The 13,398-nt window shown below is 44.3% G+C and overlaps 1 protein-coding gene and 1 long non-coding RNA gene across 2 annotated transcripts in view; one reads left to right on the top strand and one right to left on the bottom strand.

Annotated features, from left to right (window-relative positions):
* The window catches only part of HDAC2 (histone deacetylase 2), a 37,853-nt gene extending 35,209 nt beyond the window's left edge, over positions 1-2,644 (bottom strand). Inside the window, exon 1 of the mRNA XM_077301663.1 lies at positions 2,406-2,644. Coding sequence (XP_077157778.1) covers positions 2,406-2,457 — 52 coding nt within the window. The 5' untranslated portion in view covers positions 2,458-2,644. The remainder of the gene's footprint in view (positions 1-2,405) is intronic.
* Positions 2,645-2,992: 348 nt separating this feature from the next.
* The window catches only part of LOC143819745 (uncharacterized), a 31,433-nt gene continuing 21,027 nt past the window's right edge, over positions 2,993-13,398 (top strand). Inside the window, exon 1 of the long non-coding RNA XR_013225074.1 lies at positions 2,993-3,184. This is a non-coding gene — a long non-coding RNA (uncharacterized LOC143819745). The remainder of the gene's footprint in view (positions 3,185-13,398) is intronic.

Raw genomic sequence — 13,398 nt, 5'->3', positions numbered from 1 at the left:
TTGATTTTTGAACTGCCATGAGCCAGTTAGGCTGGGAGTGGCTTTATAAAAATGCAATAATTAGTTCAACTTCTTTGTACTGTACAAATGAATTCATATTGTAAACTGCTCCGAGCTGCAAGGGAGGATGGTATAAAAATATAACTAAATAAATAACATTTAAACCATTAACTACACAACCATATGGGCAACCATTGCTTAGTGGGTAGCCACACCAGGAGTTGCCCTGTTCTGTGTCTCTTGGTCACAACCGGAGGTAGGGAGGGGGGTTCTGGTTGGTCCTAGTCAGTGCTGTTGTTTCATTGGCCTCAACTAAAAACTTGGTAGAAGAGCTCTATTTTGGAGGCCCTGAGGAATTGTTAGTTCTGGAAGGGACTTGATCTCTTCTGGGAGCCAGAACAGGGAAAGCCCTGGCTCTGTACAATGCTAGATGAGCTTCCTTGAGGTCAGGAATCAAGTGCTTGTTGCAATTTGTCAAGCGTAGTGCTCTCTGGGGTGCATAGGCAGAGGCAATCCCTCAGATACACAGGGCCCAGACCACGTATGACCTTGAAAATGATTACCAAGACCTTAAGCCTGATCTGGGATTCAACCAGTGACCAGTGCAACTGTTGGGAGTATAGGCTGAATGTGCGCCCTCCAGGGTGTTCTTATAAGGATCATGAGTTGGGAGTAGTCTGTATTACTGATTACCCTTTTTATGGGTTCTTGTGATCTACAATGTAACGTAACATACCTATGTAACTCTCAATCCATTTTGTACTAACTCCCTCATCTAGGGTTGCCAGCTCTGGGACAGGAAATACCTGGAGATTTTAAGTGGAGCTCAGGGAGTGCAGAGGATGGGGAGGGATATTATTATTATTATATTTATTAAGCATCTCTCCCTATAACACTCAGGACAACGTACAATGTATTGAAGTTAGCACAATTCAATAATAAAACCATTCATAATAAAACATTTTAAACCATAATTCCATTGCTCCACAAGTTTCTCAGTCTTATACACTTGACTTAAGACAGTGGCCAATTATGCCAAAATGTTTTTTTTTGGGGGGGGGGTATGTTCTGAGAGGAGGGGAGACCCATTTTTATCATGTGGGCTGGCCTCAACAGTAAGCCTGGTGGAACAGTGTTGTTTTACAGGTTCCGTAAGGGCCCAGATTTCTGGTGGCAGCACATTCCATCGGGCTGGGGCCAGGGCTGAAAAAGCCGTGACCCTGGTTGAGGCCAAATGCACTTCTTTTGGGTATAATGCCATAGAGGCCACACTCCAAAGCTGCTGTTTTCTCCAGAGGAACTGTTCTGTATTGTCTGAAGAACAGCTGTAATAGTAAAAGATGTCTAAACCACACCTGGAGGCTGGCAACCCTACCCCAACCCTTCTATTTATACCTATATATGTAAGTGTTTGTATGCATACCAACTAAATATACTACATGATTTCCCCCCCACATAATAATGTCATAATAAAACTGCCAGTCTTTATGCCACAAAACCTTTTGTTGATATTTGCTGACTGCTGGAATTGAGTAACACATCATCTCTGGAATTGCATAATTTGGATTTTTTTAGCCACTCTGGTTTAAAAATGGCAATAAAGGTAAAAAAAAATCCAAAGCAGAACTAATCCATTTTAATAGATATGGAACAAAATCCAATCATTAGATAGAAACATTTGCTGGACCCGTGATGTTTACATTCTATTTGTGAGAGGTAGGTGCAGCTATACAATTGAGCTTTGAAAACCAAGAATAAAGGCCATGTCCTGAGAATCTTCCAGTATGGTCCAAAGAAATTCCAGCTCTTGATTAAAATTCAAACCTAGCTGCTTCAGTGGATTCCTTGTATGGTTTTGAATCTCATTCCGATTTGCAAATTAGCCACTAAGTCCAAAAGAACTCACTAGGAATAATTTCTACTTGGGACTGTATTGTTGTCTCTCAAACAAGGGACAAAAGTGTGCAGCATGCAGTAAAAAACAATACTATCACCATTCCTTAACACTCTTGCAAACAGACAGCTCTGGATGGATAGGTGCAAACGCAGCAAGAGAAGACACCGCGATCAATGGGAAATGGGGACAAGAGGGAAAGAGGAGGCCCGCTGGAACACGAGACGGGCACCTTCCAGAGGCAGGTACTGCAGACACAATAGATGAAACGAGCACAGAATTGGGGGGAAGGGGGCGGGGCTGCAAGGATCCGGCGGCAGCCGATGCGTGCGCCGGAAAGGAGGCGCGCAAGAGAGGGGGCGGCGGAGAGGGCACGAGGAGGCAACGGACACGCGCAACTGAAAAATCAGACGGGGACGGGGAGGGGGGTTGAGTGAGGGAGATGATCAGCCGCTTGCATTGTTCTCCCCCAAACATGAACGGAAACCCCGCCCCTCCGTCCCTCCCTCACCATCATAGTAGTAACAGACTTTCTTCTTGCCGCCTCCCTGACTGTACGCCATGAAGCCGTCTGAGGGAAGCCGCGTCGCCGGGCTGGACTAAGCGAGGCAGCGGAGAAGCCACGGAGAGCGTCGCGAACGGCGGGAACTTGTGGCAACAGCAGGGACGCCGGAGCAGGGCGAGGAGGACCCGGCCCCGCCTCCTTCGGCCGCGACTGCTACCACCCGACGGAGCGGCCGGGGGTGACGTAAAAGACAGAAGGGTGTCTGTTTCATAGAACTTCTCTTTGGAACAGCTTCGCCTCAGCCTTGGGCTAAATCAAGTCCCGCGCTCGCTTAGTGGAAGCTGCGAGTCGATAAACGAGAAGCCTCAGAGTTAATCGGAGAAAACGCAAACCTGCCCCCCCCCTCAGCCGCCGTATAATGGAACAGCCTGCAGACAGTCGTCGGCCGCATTCTCCATCATTAGCCGAATTCAAGCGGGGCGCATGCGCAGAAGGTACTTAGCTTGCTGGTACGTGAAAGTGAGGCTGAGGCGTCCGTGTGAAAAGTTTGGTTGCCGCTCTCAGCCCCGCCTCCTGCTGTCGGCTTTCGACGCGGTTTTGCCTTCTGCCTGAGTACAGTGAGAAGCAATGGGGTGCGCGGCCTCTTTCCGGGGGTCAGAGGGCTTTGTGGCAAGCGGCTTTTCTTTTAGCCGCTCACGACCCGGGTCTAAACTGAACGGGAAGGAGCCCCAGCCTGCAATTTTTTCTCGAGCAGCTTTTGGTCCTAGTCGCGAGCAGACGTGCAAGTGAGTGGCTCGCTTTTGCTTCCCTAGTGTTACACGCCCACCACTTTACTGGGTGGTCAGCCATTTTAAGAGAGCCCAGAAAAATGCTTCATCTCCCGAAGACTTGTGCAAACCACGATGAGTGTTGCCAACCGCCATGTGCGGCCTGGAGTTCCTCGGGGATTTCATTTGCTCCCCAGACTACAGAGACTTCTTTCTCCAAAATGGGAATTCTGGAAGGTGAACGACCCAATGTGCATGGTGTGGATAGCACGGGAACACTTTGGGTGTGGTGCGGGGATTGGGTTGTGGTCATCCAATCAGAAAGTGTTACTAGGTAGAATAAAGTAACCTGAAAAACTTTGAGCATGCTTGTAAAGGGGGATCAGGTCGCTAAAATCACTATGTGATCATCACTTTTTCAAATGCGGATCCACATTGCAATTTTAATAAAATGAGCGTGATAACTGATAAAATTGCATTTTTGCTTCTGAATCTCCTAAGGATCTGATCAAGAATGTGGGGGTAGGGGGGGCTCAGAAAGCTGCAGCAGCAGAGGGAAGCGGAAAAGTCCCACTCCCCAAATTTGTTTTATTTATTTACTAGAGGCAAAGCCTGGTGCACCAGGAAAGCACTGGGTACTAGGAGGCACCTATGGATTGTGGCCTTCATGGGTGCTGGCCACATGGCAAAAGCATAAATCATGGTTTCCATATTGTCCCCCTGCTAACCACTTGATTTTAGTGTTGCAAACCTTATGAAGCACACAATCACCTCTCCATGTGTCTCCCACCTTGGATTGCTCTGAGATGCCAGTGCCCAGAAGGTTCATATTTAAAAGAAAAGGATTCCATAACAGTCAATGAGCAAGTCAAAAAAGACTTACACCAGCCTCCTGCAACAGCTGCTTCAACCTGTGCTCTAGCTACGTCTCTTTAAAGCAATGGAAATTTGTACCATTTGGTATAGTGATTGAGAGCAGCAGCTTCTAATCTAGCAAGCTGGATTTGATTCCCTTCTCCACATGCTGGATGACCTTGGGCTACTCACAGTCCTATTAGAAACTCTTCTCAAAGAGAAGTTTCTCTCAGCCTCACCTACCTCACAGGTTGTCAGTTGTGGGGAGAGGAAGGGAAGGCCACTCTGAGACATCTTTGGGCAGGGAAAAGCAGGGCATAAAAACTAACTCTTCTACTGGGAAGGTGCTCCTGGGAAATAGTCCCTAGGGCATCATGGTGCTTCAACTACAGTTCCCCATCTTCCATGTCATTGGTCTCAAATTTGCTTTGTTGAGATAGTCTTGGAAAGATTGCAGCAAGACCAAGGGGGTATCCATATGGAAAGGGAAAGTCTATGTCTTCCCATTCTCACCCACATTATTATTTTTCCTACTGAAACTGCCTGTGATGGTTACCCGAAATGCATTCCTCCCGTCTCAGATGGCAAATTGCAAACCAGTTCGGCAAGGTTGTATACTGTCGCCTTGCCTATTTAACCTGTATGTGGAACACATCATGAGAAAGGTGAAATTAGAGGAGTCACAAATTGGGATCAAGATTGCAGGGAGAAATATTAACAACCTCAGATATGCAGATGATACCACTCTAATGGCAGAAAGCGAAGAGGAACTAAAGAGCCTGTTGATGCGAGTGAAGGAGGAGAGTGCAAAAGTTGGCTTGAAACTCAACATCAAGAAAACGAAGATCATGGCATCCAGCCCTCTCAATTCCTGGCAAATAGATGGGGAAGAAATGGAGGTAGTGACAGATTTTATTTTCCTGGGCTCCAAGATCACTGCAGATGGGGACTGCAGCAAAGAAATTAAAAGACGCTTGCTCCTGGGGAGGAAAGCTATGGCAAATCTAGACAGCATCCTAAAAAGCAGAGACATCAGCCTGCCAACAAAAGTGTGTCTAGTCAAGGCTATGGTCTTCCCAGTTGCAATGTATGGCTGTGAAAATTGGAGCATAAGGAACGCCAAGTGTCAAAGAATTGAGGCTTTTGAACTCTGGTGCTGCAAGGTGAACAAACTGGTCAGTCCTAGAGGAGATCAGCCCTGACTGCTCCTTAGAAAGCCAGATCCTGAAGATGAAACTCAAATACTTTGGCCACCTCATGAGAAGGAAGGTCTCCCTAGAGAAGAGCCTTATGCAGAGAATGAGGTGGCTGGATGGAGTCACTGAAGCAGTCTGTGTGAGCTTAAATGGACTCCGGGGAATGGTAGAGGACAGGAAGGCCTGGAGGATCATTGTCTGTGGGATTACAACTAACAACAACAACAAAGCATTGCTAGAGCTTTTGTTGGCTGTCCTGAGTTCCAGTGGGTTGGCAGGGGGGCATTTCTGGTCCTCCAACAGCTCTCGCTGAAGAATGTATGCAGAGACTACCAGGAGGCAGCTCATTCCCACAAATGTCCTCTGAGTTAAGAGGCCAGAGGAACTTACTGGCAGCAGAGTATGCTCTGAGGTTGGCACCTGTTTCACCTAACAAACTTCTGAAACTGGCAGGAAGCTGGAGGTGGAGAGTGGACTACTTATTAGCCTTTCCTGGCTGTGAGCTTCCTTCTGACTGGGGCTAAACAACCAGGATGGGCCATTCCTAGCTGAGAATCATGACTTACTCAAAAGTAAACATTCCCTGGGTAGAGGCTTTTCCTGGCCACTCTGAGTCCCAGAGGGCCAGCAGGAAGCCATTTCTGGGCCTCCCACAGCCCCTTCCCTTCAGAAGGCACATAGAGGCTGCCCCAGGAGGCAGGGCACCCCCCCCCCCTTGTCCTCTGAGGTGAAAGAGGCCCAGAGGCCAGGGTAACTTACTGGCAACAGGGCATGCTCTTGAGGCTACCTCCTTTTCCAACCAGGAAATGTCTGAAACTAGCAGAAAGTTGGAGGTGGAGAGCTGACCACTTATTAGCCCCTCCAGGCTTAATGCCATCTCCTAATGGGGGGATTTTTCTGGGGGGGGGGAACAGGCATAGAGTGAGTGAGTCATCTGCATGCAATTTAAGCTAATTGGCAGAGTGCAATTTGAACTGATTAGCTCTCATTGGCAGAGTGCTGTCTGTATTGGTGACACATCCCCAGAGAGGGCCAATCAGGTAGCTAGTGACCTGTCTTTTCTGAAAACATATTGTTTACTGACTGATTATTATCTAGCACCCCTGATATGATCCAGTTTCATATGTCTTCCTTAGCTCGTTCATCAGTTTCATGCGAGTATATGGTCACTTAGACAGGAAAGAAGACACTTGTACATGATGTTCATGCTTTTGCCTCTGCTAAACTCAATGATGAATTAAATGGAAAGACTGCACATTATTTTTGCTGCTGTTGGATTTCACAGAGAACACATACCTACAGTGCATTGTGCAAATCAAAGTTTGCAAATGGGGTTCGCCTGCTGTTGTTGAAATTTACAGAGAACAAGCTCTTGTTCCGCATCCCCCAACCCCTCATAAACATAAAATTTGGAGATGGGTTTGTCTGCTTACGCTAGATTGTAGAAATGGCCTATAAGTATTTAAGCTCCACGTCCTTCCTTACTGCTGATCTAATTAAACTTTCTGGAAACCAGAAAGTTCCAGCCCCCAAAAGCTCTGACTTTCCAGACAGGCAGCAGAGAGCATCTGTGGAACACTGCATTGGAATTGCATTTTTAAGATGGCTTTTAAGAGGACAGTTTTTAATACCAGCAATGGCTGGATGTCAAACTACATGCTGAATTCCATAGCTATCATCAATTGCTGTAGACAAATATAAAGGTTATTGTAAAGTGTGCTGTAAAAACTTTGAAGTAATATGGGAATTAGAGCTGTAAAGTCTCATGCATAAAGATAATCACACGAGCAGAACCTGAAATTTAAGTCAGCAAACCATTGAAATATGTTTCGATTCAAAACTAAGTACAAGTTCAGTTAGTAAAGGCCCAGAGAAAGAGACAAGCTCTGAAAACAATAAAATCATTCATGGTGATTAAAAATGCAAGAACTACCTGCTATACAAACCAATATCGTTGTCTCTGTCATCAAACACTGTTATGATTACAGATGGACACAAACCTAAAAAAGGTGGTTTGGTTCATGGTTCGGGTTGGCCCACAAAACTAACCCCAAGCCAAGTGGGCCCCATGCAAACCAAACTGGTACACTTTCCTTTGATTTCCCCTTTCTCCCACCACAGTGGCCCTGAGATTGCCTGGGAAAGGGCTTCATTTAAATCCTTTGGTTTTGGTCCCCATTACTTCAAAGGATTAAATGGCCCACTCAGCTGTTAGGTTTAAATGGCTTCTTATTGTTTAACAGCCGAGTGATGGACCCTGCGCGGTTTGGTTGATGGGTTTAAATGGCTGGGCTTAAACAGCCAAACCTGCCAAAATAGTCTAGTAAATGTATGGGGAATGCATCTTTCCTGAACATTGATTCTGGCACTCCAAACGAGTCCAAATTTGATTGGAATTTTGGCTTGGGGGCTGGTTTGTGCCCATTCCTAATTAGGATGGTTGAGTGCCTGTGGACTTTGCAGCTATGCATGAAAGACGATGAAGAACCAGTTTGGTGTCGTGGTTAGGAGTGTGGACTTCTAATCTGACGAGTCAGGTTTGATTCCCTGTTCCCCCACATACAACCAGCTGGGTGACCTTGGGCGTGCCACAGCCCTGATAAAGCTGTTCTGAGCAGTGATATCAGGGCTCTCTCAGCCTCACCCACCTCAGGGTGTCTATTGTGGGGAGAGGAAAGGGAAGGCAACTGTATGCCGCTTTGAGACTCCTTTGGGTAGAGAAAATCGGTGTATAAGAACCAACTCCTCTTATTATTTAACTGAAAACCAGTCCTGGAAATGAGAACAGAACAAACTGATTAACCTTGGAATGTGTAGCCTTCATGTTTTACATCAGTCTTTTAAAACAGAATTGCATGCAGTGAATTGGAACCTTCATTCAGTCTTCTACAACATATATTATCTGTTCAAAGATTTCCTGGCTAGATGGGCAACATACACTATTAAAATAGGAAGTACACAATTTCCTGAGAAGTTTTGCTGTACTAGGTGCTTGGCAAATGTGACATGTCTTGATAGGGCTGTCACTGTTTGTGACAATGTCAATAAATATTTAGAAGAAGCAAGCCTCCCTAACAGTAAATCTCCAAGTTGCATAAAATGTGCAATGTAAGATCCACTCATGAAGTTTAAAATGACTGTGAACCATTTCTACAAAGGTTTCAAAGCAAAAAGCCATTGGAACCTTTCTTTTTGTTATGAAGAGCTTCATGAGCTAACCAGAAAGCTAATTCGTCAATGCATAAAATCAGAAAAGTTGCAAACATTGTCACTTGAATCACAGTTCTTAACAATTGAAATGAAATTGTCTGAGAACTTGCTTGACAGAATCAAGATTAAAACTGGCTCTGCAAGCAAAAAAGGCCTTAAACGAAACCAAGGGAGCTTCAAGTGTTTGAGTTTGATCTAGAATGTTGAAACATAGCAGAAGTAGTTACTGAAAAGTTGATTGAGCTAAGTCCTTTAAATCTCAAGATGGTTGTGACTTATCAGCATTAGATCCTACTATCAGAAACCAAATGTTCCAGTTACCAGAACTGGGACTGTACTACAGTTTCTACATGCAGCAAATCGAATCAATGATGTTGTTGTTATTGTTAGGTGCGAAGTCGTGTCCGACCCATCGCGACCCCATGGACAATGATCCTCCAGGCCTTCCTGTCCTCTACCATTCCGCGGAGTCCATTTAAGTTTGTACCAACTGCTTCAGCGACTCCATCCATCCACCTCATTCTCTGTCGTCCCCTTCTTCTTTTGCCCTCTATCGCTCCCAGCATTAGGCTCTTCTCCAGGGAGTCCTTCCTTCTCATGAGGTGGCCAAAATATTTGAGTTTCATCTTCAGGATCTGGCCTTCTAAGGAGCAGTCCGGGCTGATCTCCTCTAGGACTGACCGGTTTGTTCGCCTTGCAGTCCAAGGGACTCGCAAGAGTCTTCTCCAGCACCAGAGTTAAAAAGCCTCAATTCTTTGACGCTCGGCCTTCCTTATGGTCCAACTTTCGCAGCCATACTTTGTAACTGGGAAGACCATAGCCTTGACTAAACGCACTTTTGTTGGCAGGGTGATGTCTCTGCTTCTTAGGATACTGTCTAGATTTGCCATAGCTTTCCTCCCCAGGAGCAAGCGTCTTTTAATTTCTTTGCTGCAGCCCCCATCTGCAGTGATTTTGGAGCCCAGGAAAATAAAATCTGTCACTATCTCCATTTCTTCCCCATCTATTTGCCAGGAATTCAGAGGGCTGGATGTCATGATCTTTGTTTTCTTGATGTTGAGTTTCAAGCCAACTTTTGCACTCTCCTCCTTCACCCGCATCAACAGGCTCTTTAGTTCCTCTTCACTTTCTGCCATGAGGTTGGTATCATCTGCATATCTGAGGTTGTTGATATTTCTCCCTGCAATCTTGATCCCAATTTGTGACTCCTCTAATCCCGCCTTTCTCATGATGTGCTCCGCATCCAAGTTAAATAGGCAAGGCGACAGTATACAGCCTTGCCGAACTCCTTTCTCAATTTTGAACCGATCAGTGATTCCATGTTCAGTTCTCACTGTTACTTCTTGACCTGCATATAAGTTTCTCAAGAGACAAATAAGATGCTCTGGTATTCCCATCTCTTTAAGAACTTGCCACAATTTGTTGTGCTCCACACAATCAAAGGCTTTAGCATAGTCAATGAAGCAGAAGTAGATGTTCTTCTGGAACTCCCTAGCTTTCTCCATGATCCAGCGTATGTTGGCAATTTGATCTCTAGTTCCTCTGCCTCTTCGAAATCCTGCCTGTACTTCTGTAAGTTCTCGGTCCACATATTGCAGGAGCTTAGCTTTTAGGATTTTGAGCATAACTTTGCTAGCATGAGAAATGAGTGCAATGGTGTGGTAGGTTGAACATTCTTTGGCATTGCCCTTCTTTGGGATTGGAATGTAAACTGACCTTTTCCAATCCTGTGGCCATTGATACAACAGCTGAATCAATCAGCTGAATCAATGATACAACAGCTGAAAAACAAGTGATAATACATTGCTTTTACCCTTCCCCATAATGAATTCAATGCTCAGTTTCAAACATATATTGTAAACTAGGGGTCAAGCCTGTTGCATTCAGGAGTACAATGGGTGCTAGATTGGGGTGGGGTGGAAGAACTGTGTGGATGGCCTCTCCCTCCCCCCAGGACTTGGAAAGGCTGGAGGCCCCAGGATAGGGAATTCACTGTCAGGGGAAGCTCTCACACTCCTGGGATCTGCAGCTTCTGAGCCTCAGAGGGAAGTGGAAGGGGGCGGTCAGGGGTGGAGGACTGCCCCCTGGACAGGCAAGCCAGTTGGAGGAGGAAGCACTCAGGGGCGGGACAGACACCCTGAGTGGGTGATAAGTGTTGAGTGGCACAAGCCATGAGACACGCTCCTCCAAGGCCTTACCAGAAATTTATTATGCGGAACAGATATTGTAAAACAAGATGGTGAAGTTGGATAGGACACATTTTACAGTACTATTTTGATGGGGAACAAGAATTTCTTAGATTTGTGCAATGTTGTCAAGATGTGCCTTATTCAGTCTCATGATAATGCTCCAGTTGTATTTGGATTTTCAGTTAATAAATCAATTTGCATGAACAGTTATCTGACAATGTTGGGGTCATGATGCTGTCCTGAGTTCTGGAAGACTTAAATCGGTTTTAATTAATAGGAGTATGCTGCAGTCTGCCAGGCATGCTCAAACACAATGCGCAGAGAAGTTGGATGGTAACCGCCATAAGCAACAGGAAGAAATTCAAAGAAGGAACGAAGGATCTTGAGGGAGAAATTGAACACCTTTAAAATAAATACTACAAAAAAAAACTGAAAAAAGAAGCCGAAATGGAAGCAGAAACAATTCAGAAAGTAAGGGAGCTGCAAAACAAAAAGAGAATATAGAAATGATAAATATATCTTGCTATTTAGTCTTGTTTAAAATAATGCTTGCACTCTAATTTCTAACTTTATTTTAAATTGAAATTTCACACTTAGGTTTCAAAATTTGGCTTCAGTTAAACCATTTTAAGAATATTAGGGTAATCTTTTTAAAAATCTCCCATCAGTTGTTAATATTTAAAGATCATGTATATTGAAATTCCATCTTCATGCATTTTCACATTCATAGTGAAGGTCTTATCTAAAGAAAATAAAAATTGCGTCCAATAGCACCTTTAAGACCAATGAAGATTTATTTAAGGTGTCAGCTTTCGTGTGCATGTACACTTCCTTGAATAAATCTTTGTTTGTCTTAAAGGTGCCAGTGGACTCAAATTTTGCTTCAGACCAAAATGGCTATTCCACTTGAATTTAACAATGTTTGCATTTCAGTACTTGTGTGTAGTTTTAAACCTGTTATTAAAACTTGTATTTAATGTAACTTAACCCATGCATTTTAAAACCTGAGGCTATTTTTGAATTGTGGTCAGGAAAATTGATAAAGGTTGGTCAGGGGAAGTAACAGAGTTGGAGGGGGGCGTACAGGCCATCTAGTCCAACCCCCTGTACAAAGCTGGATCAGCCTAAAGCAGCCTTGAGGCACCAAGAAAACCCAGAATTGGCATGACTGTGCAGAATATGGTTGGGAGGCATAGCTGTGTGCATGCCCACCTGAAGCCTCTCCCCTTCCCACCCCTTCCAGGTCAATCATTGGTCACTTTGGGAGGGGGGAACAGGTCAATATGGCCATATATTGACCCTCCTCCCTTTCCCTGCCTTCTCATACCACCTGATAAATGTTTAACAAATTAAAAATATATTAAAATTAATTCTCACCCATTCAGGAAACCCTTCCAGGGTTATCAAGAAACCCCAGGGTTTCATGAAACCTGTCGAGCTGCTGCTTGAAGACTGCCAGTGAGGGGGAACTCACTACCTCCTTAGATAGCCAATTTTACTGCTGAACTACTCTGAATTTCCCCCCGCTGATATGTCAATACTGTTCTGCATTTAATTTAAACCTGTTAGAATGTGTCCTAACCTCCACTGCCAATAGGAACAGCTCTCTGTCCTCCTCTAAGTGACAACCTTTCAAATACTTTAATACAGCAGTCATGTCCCCTCTCAACCTTCTCTTCTCCGGTCAGGTAAACAGGAAACATTTTTTTAGTGGCAACCCTGCATTTGTTTTAGCTGCTTATTGAGTTATTATTTGACAATTCAAGCTTCTCAGCTGGATCTTGTCAGTTTACAGCAAACCCTTATACTCTAGTAAGATCAAGAAACTATTCAAGTTTGACCTATGTTTGTGTAGTAAGGTTTGGTTCTTCTTAACTAGTCCTCAGTGGTAGTGTACATACAGGCTTATACCAAGCCCCAGTGATATCCACAAGTCCTTTCCTTTCTTTAATAGTAAGTAGATTACTGCCATTTATTCAGTGGAAGAAATAGGGCTCCACTTGGGTACAAAGCTGAGGAAGAGAAAAAGGGCCCTGACTTATCCTAGCTGTGACAAGTGATCAATCTTACCCTTCTAAAGACAGTTCTAGGAGTGAAGGAAAGAGAACAAAATTTTCCAAGGACTTTAACAGACATATTCTTCATGTGTACATTTACAGGTGATACAGGGGTGTTGTACCCATCTGTTTATGGCCACCAGAATATAGTATAGAAAGAAAAAAATCTTTTTGTTCAGCAGGGAGAAAAGGTATAATGCTGAAAAAAAGAATGACATTCTGACAAGAATGAGGCTTCTGACTCAGCACGGCAGGTAGAGGGGGAAGAGAGGAGGAGAAAGGAAGAGTTGCAGTGACCTGTCACTGTTTCAATATATGCTCTTCCTCTGATCACAGATTTCATGTTCACCCTCATCTTGTCCTACCACCTTCTCTCCTCCCATTGGTATTTATTATTATTGCTTTGAGGGACCCAAACTTTAAAGTTGTGATGCTGAAGAGATGGCTTACATGACAGTGATTGAAATGTATTCCTTCCTTGAAGATACAGTGATTAGAAGTAGAGATATGACTGTAAGTTATTTCCTTTTAAAAAGAAAGGCTTTGATCTCACTGCTGCTAACCATAATTATAAAACTGAGGCTGTCTTATGACCCCCTGTTTATGATTATTTTCCATGTAGTGAAAACAGTTTAAAAAGGAGGGCATCGAGAGACTCCTCTCTCATCTTTTGTTACAACATTAGTAAGAAGAAAGACATGCAAGTAATTAAAAAAAAATCGTAG

The sequence above is a fragment of the Paroedura picta genome, chromosome 1 (genome assembly GCF_049243985.1).
Source record: "Paroedura picta isolate Pp20150507F chromosome 1, Ppicta_v3.0, whole genome shotgun sequence".
In the NCBI taxonomy this organism is placed as follows: Eukaryota; Metazoa; Chordata; class Lepidosauria; order Squamata; family Gekkonidae; genus Paroedura; species Paroedura picta.
This window is presented reverse-complemented; position numbering and strand designations above follow the sequence as displayed.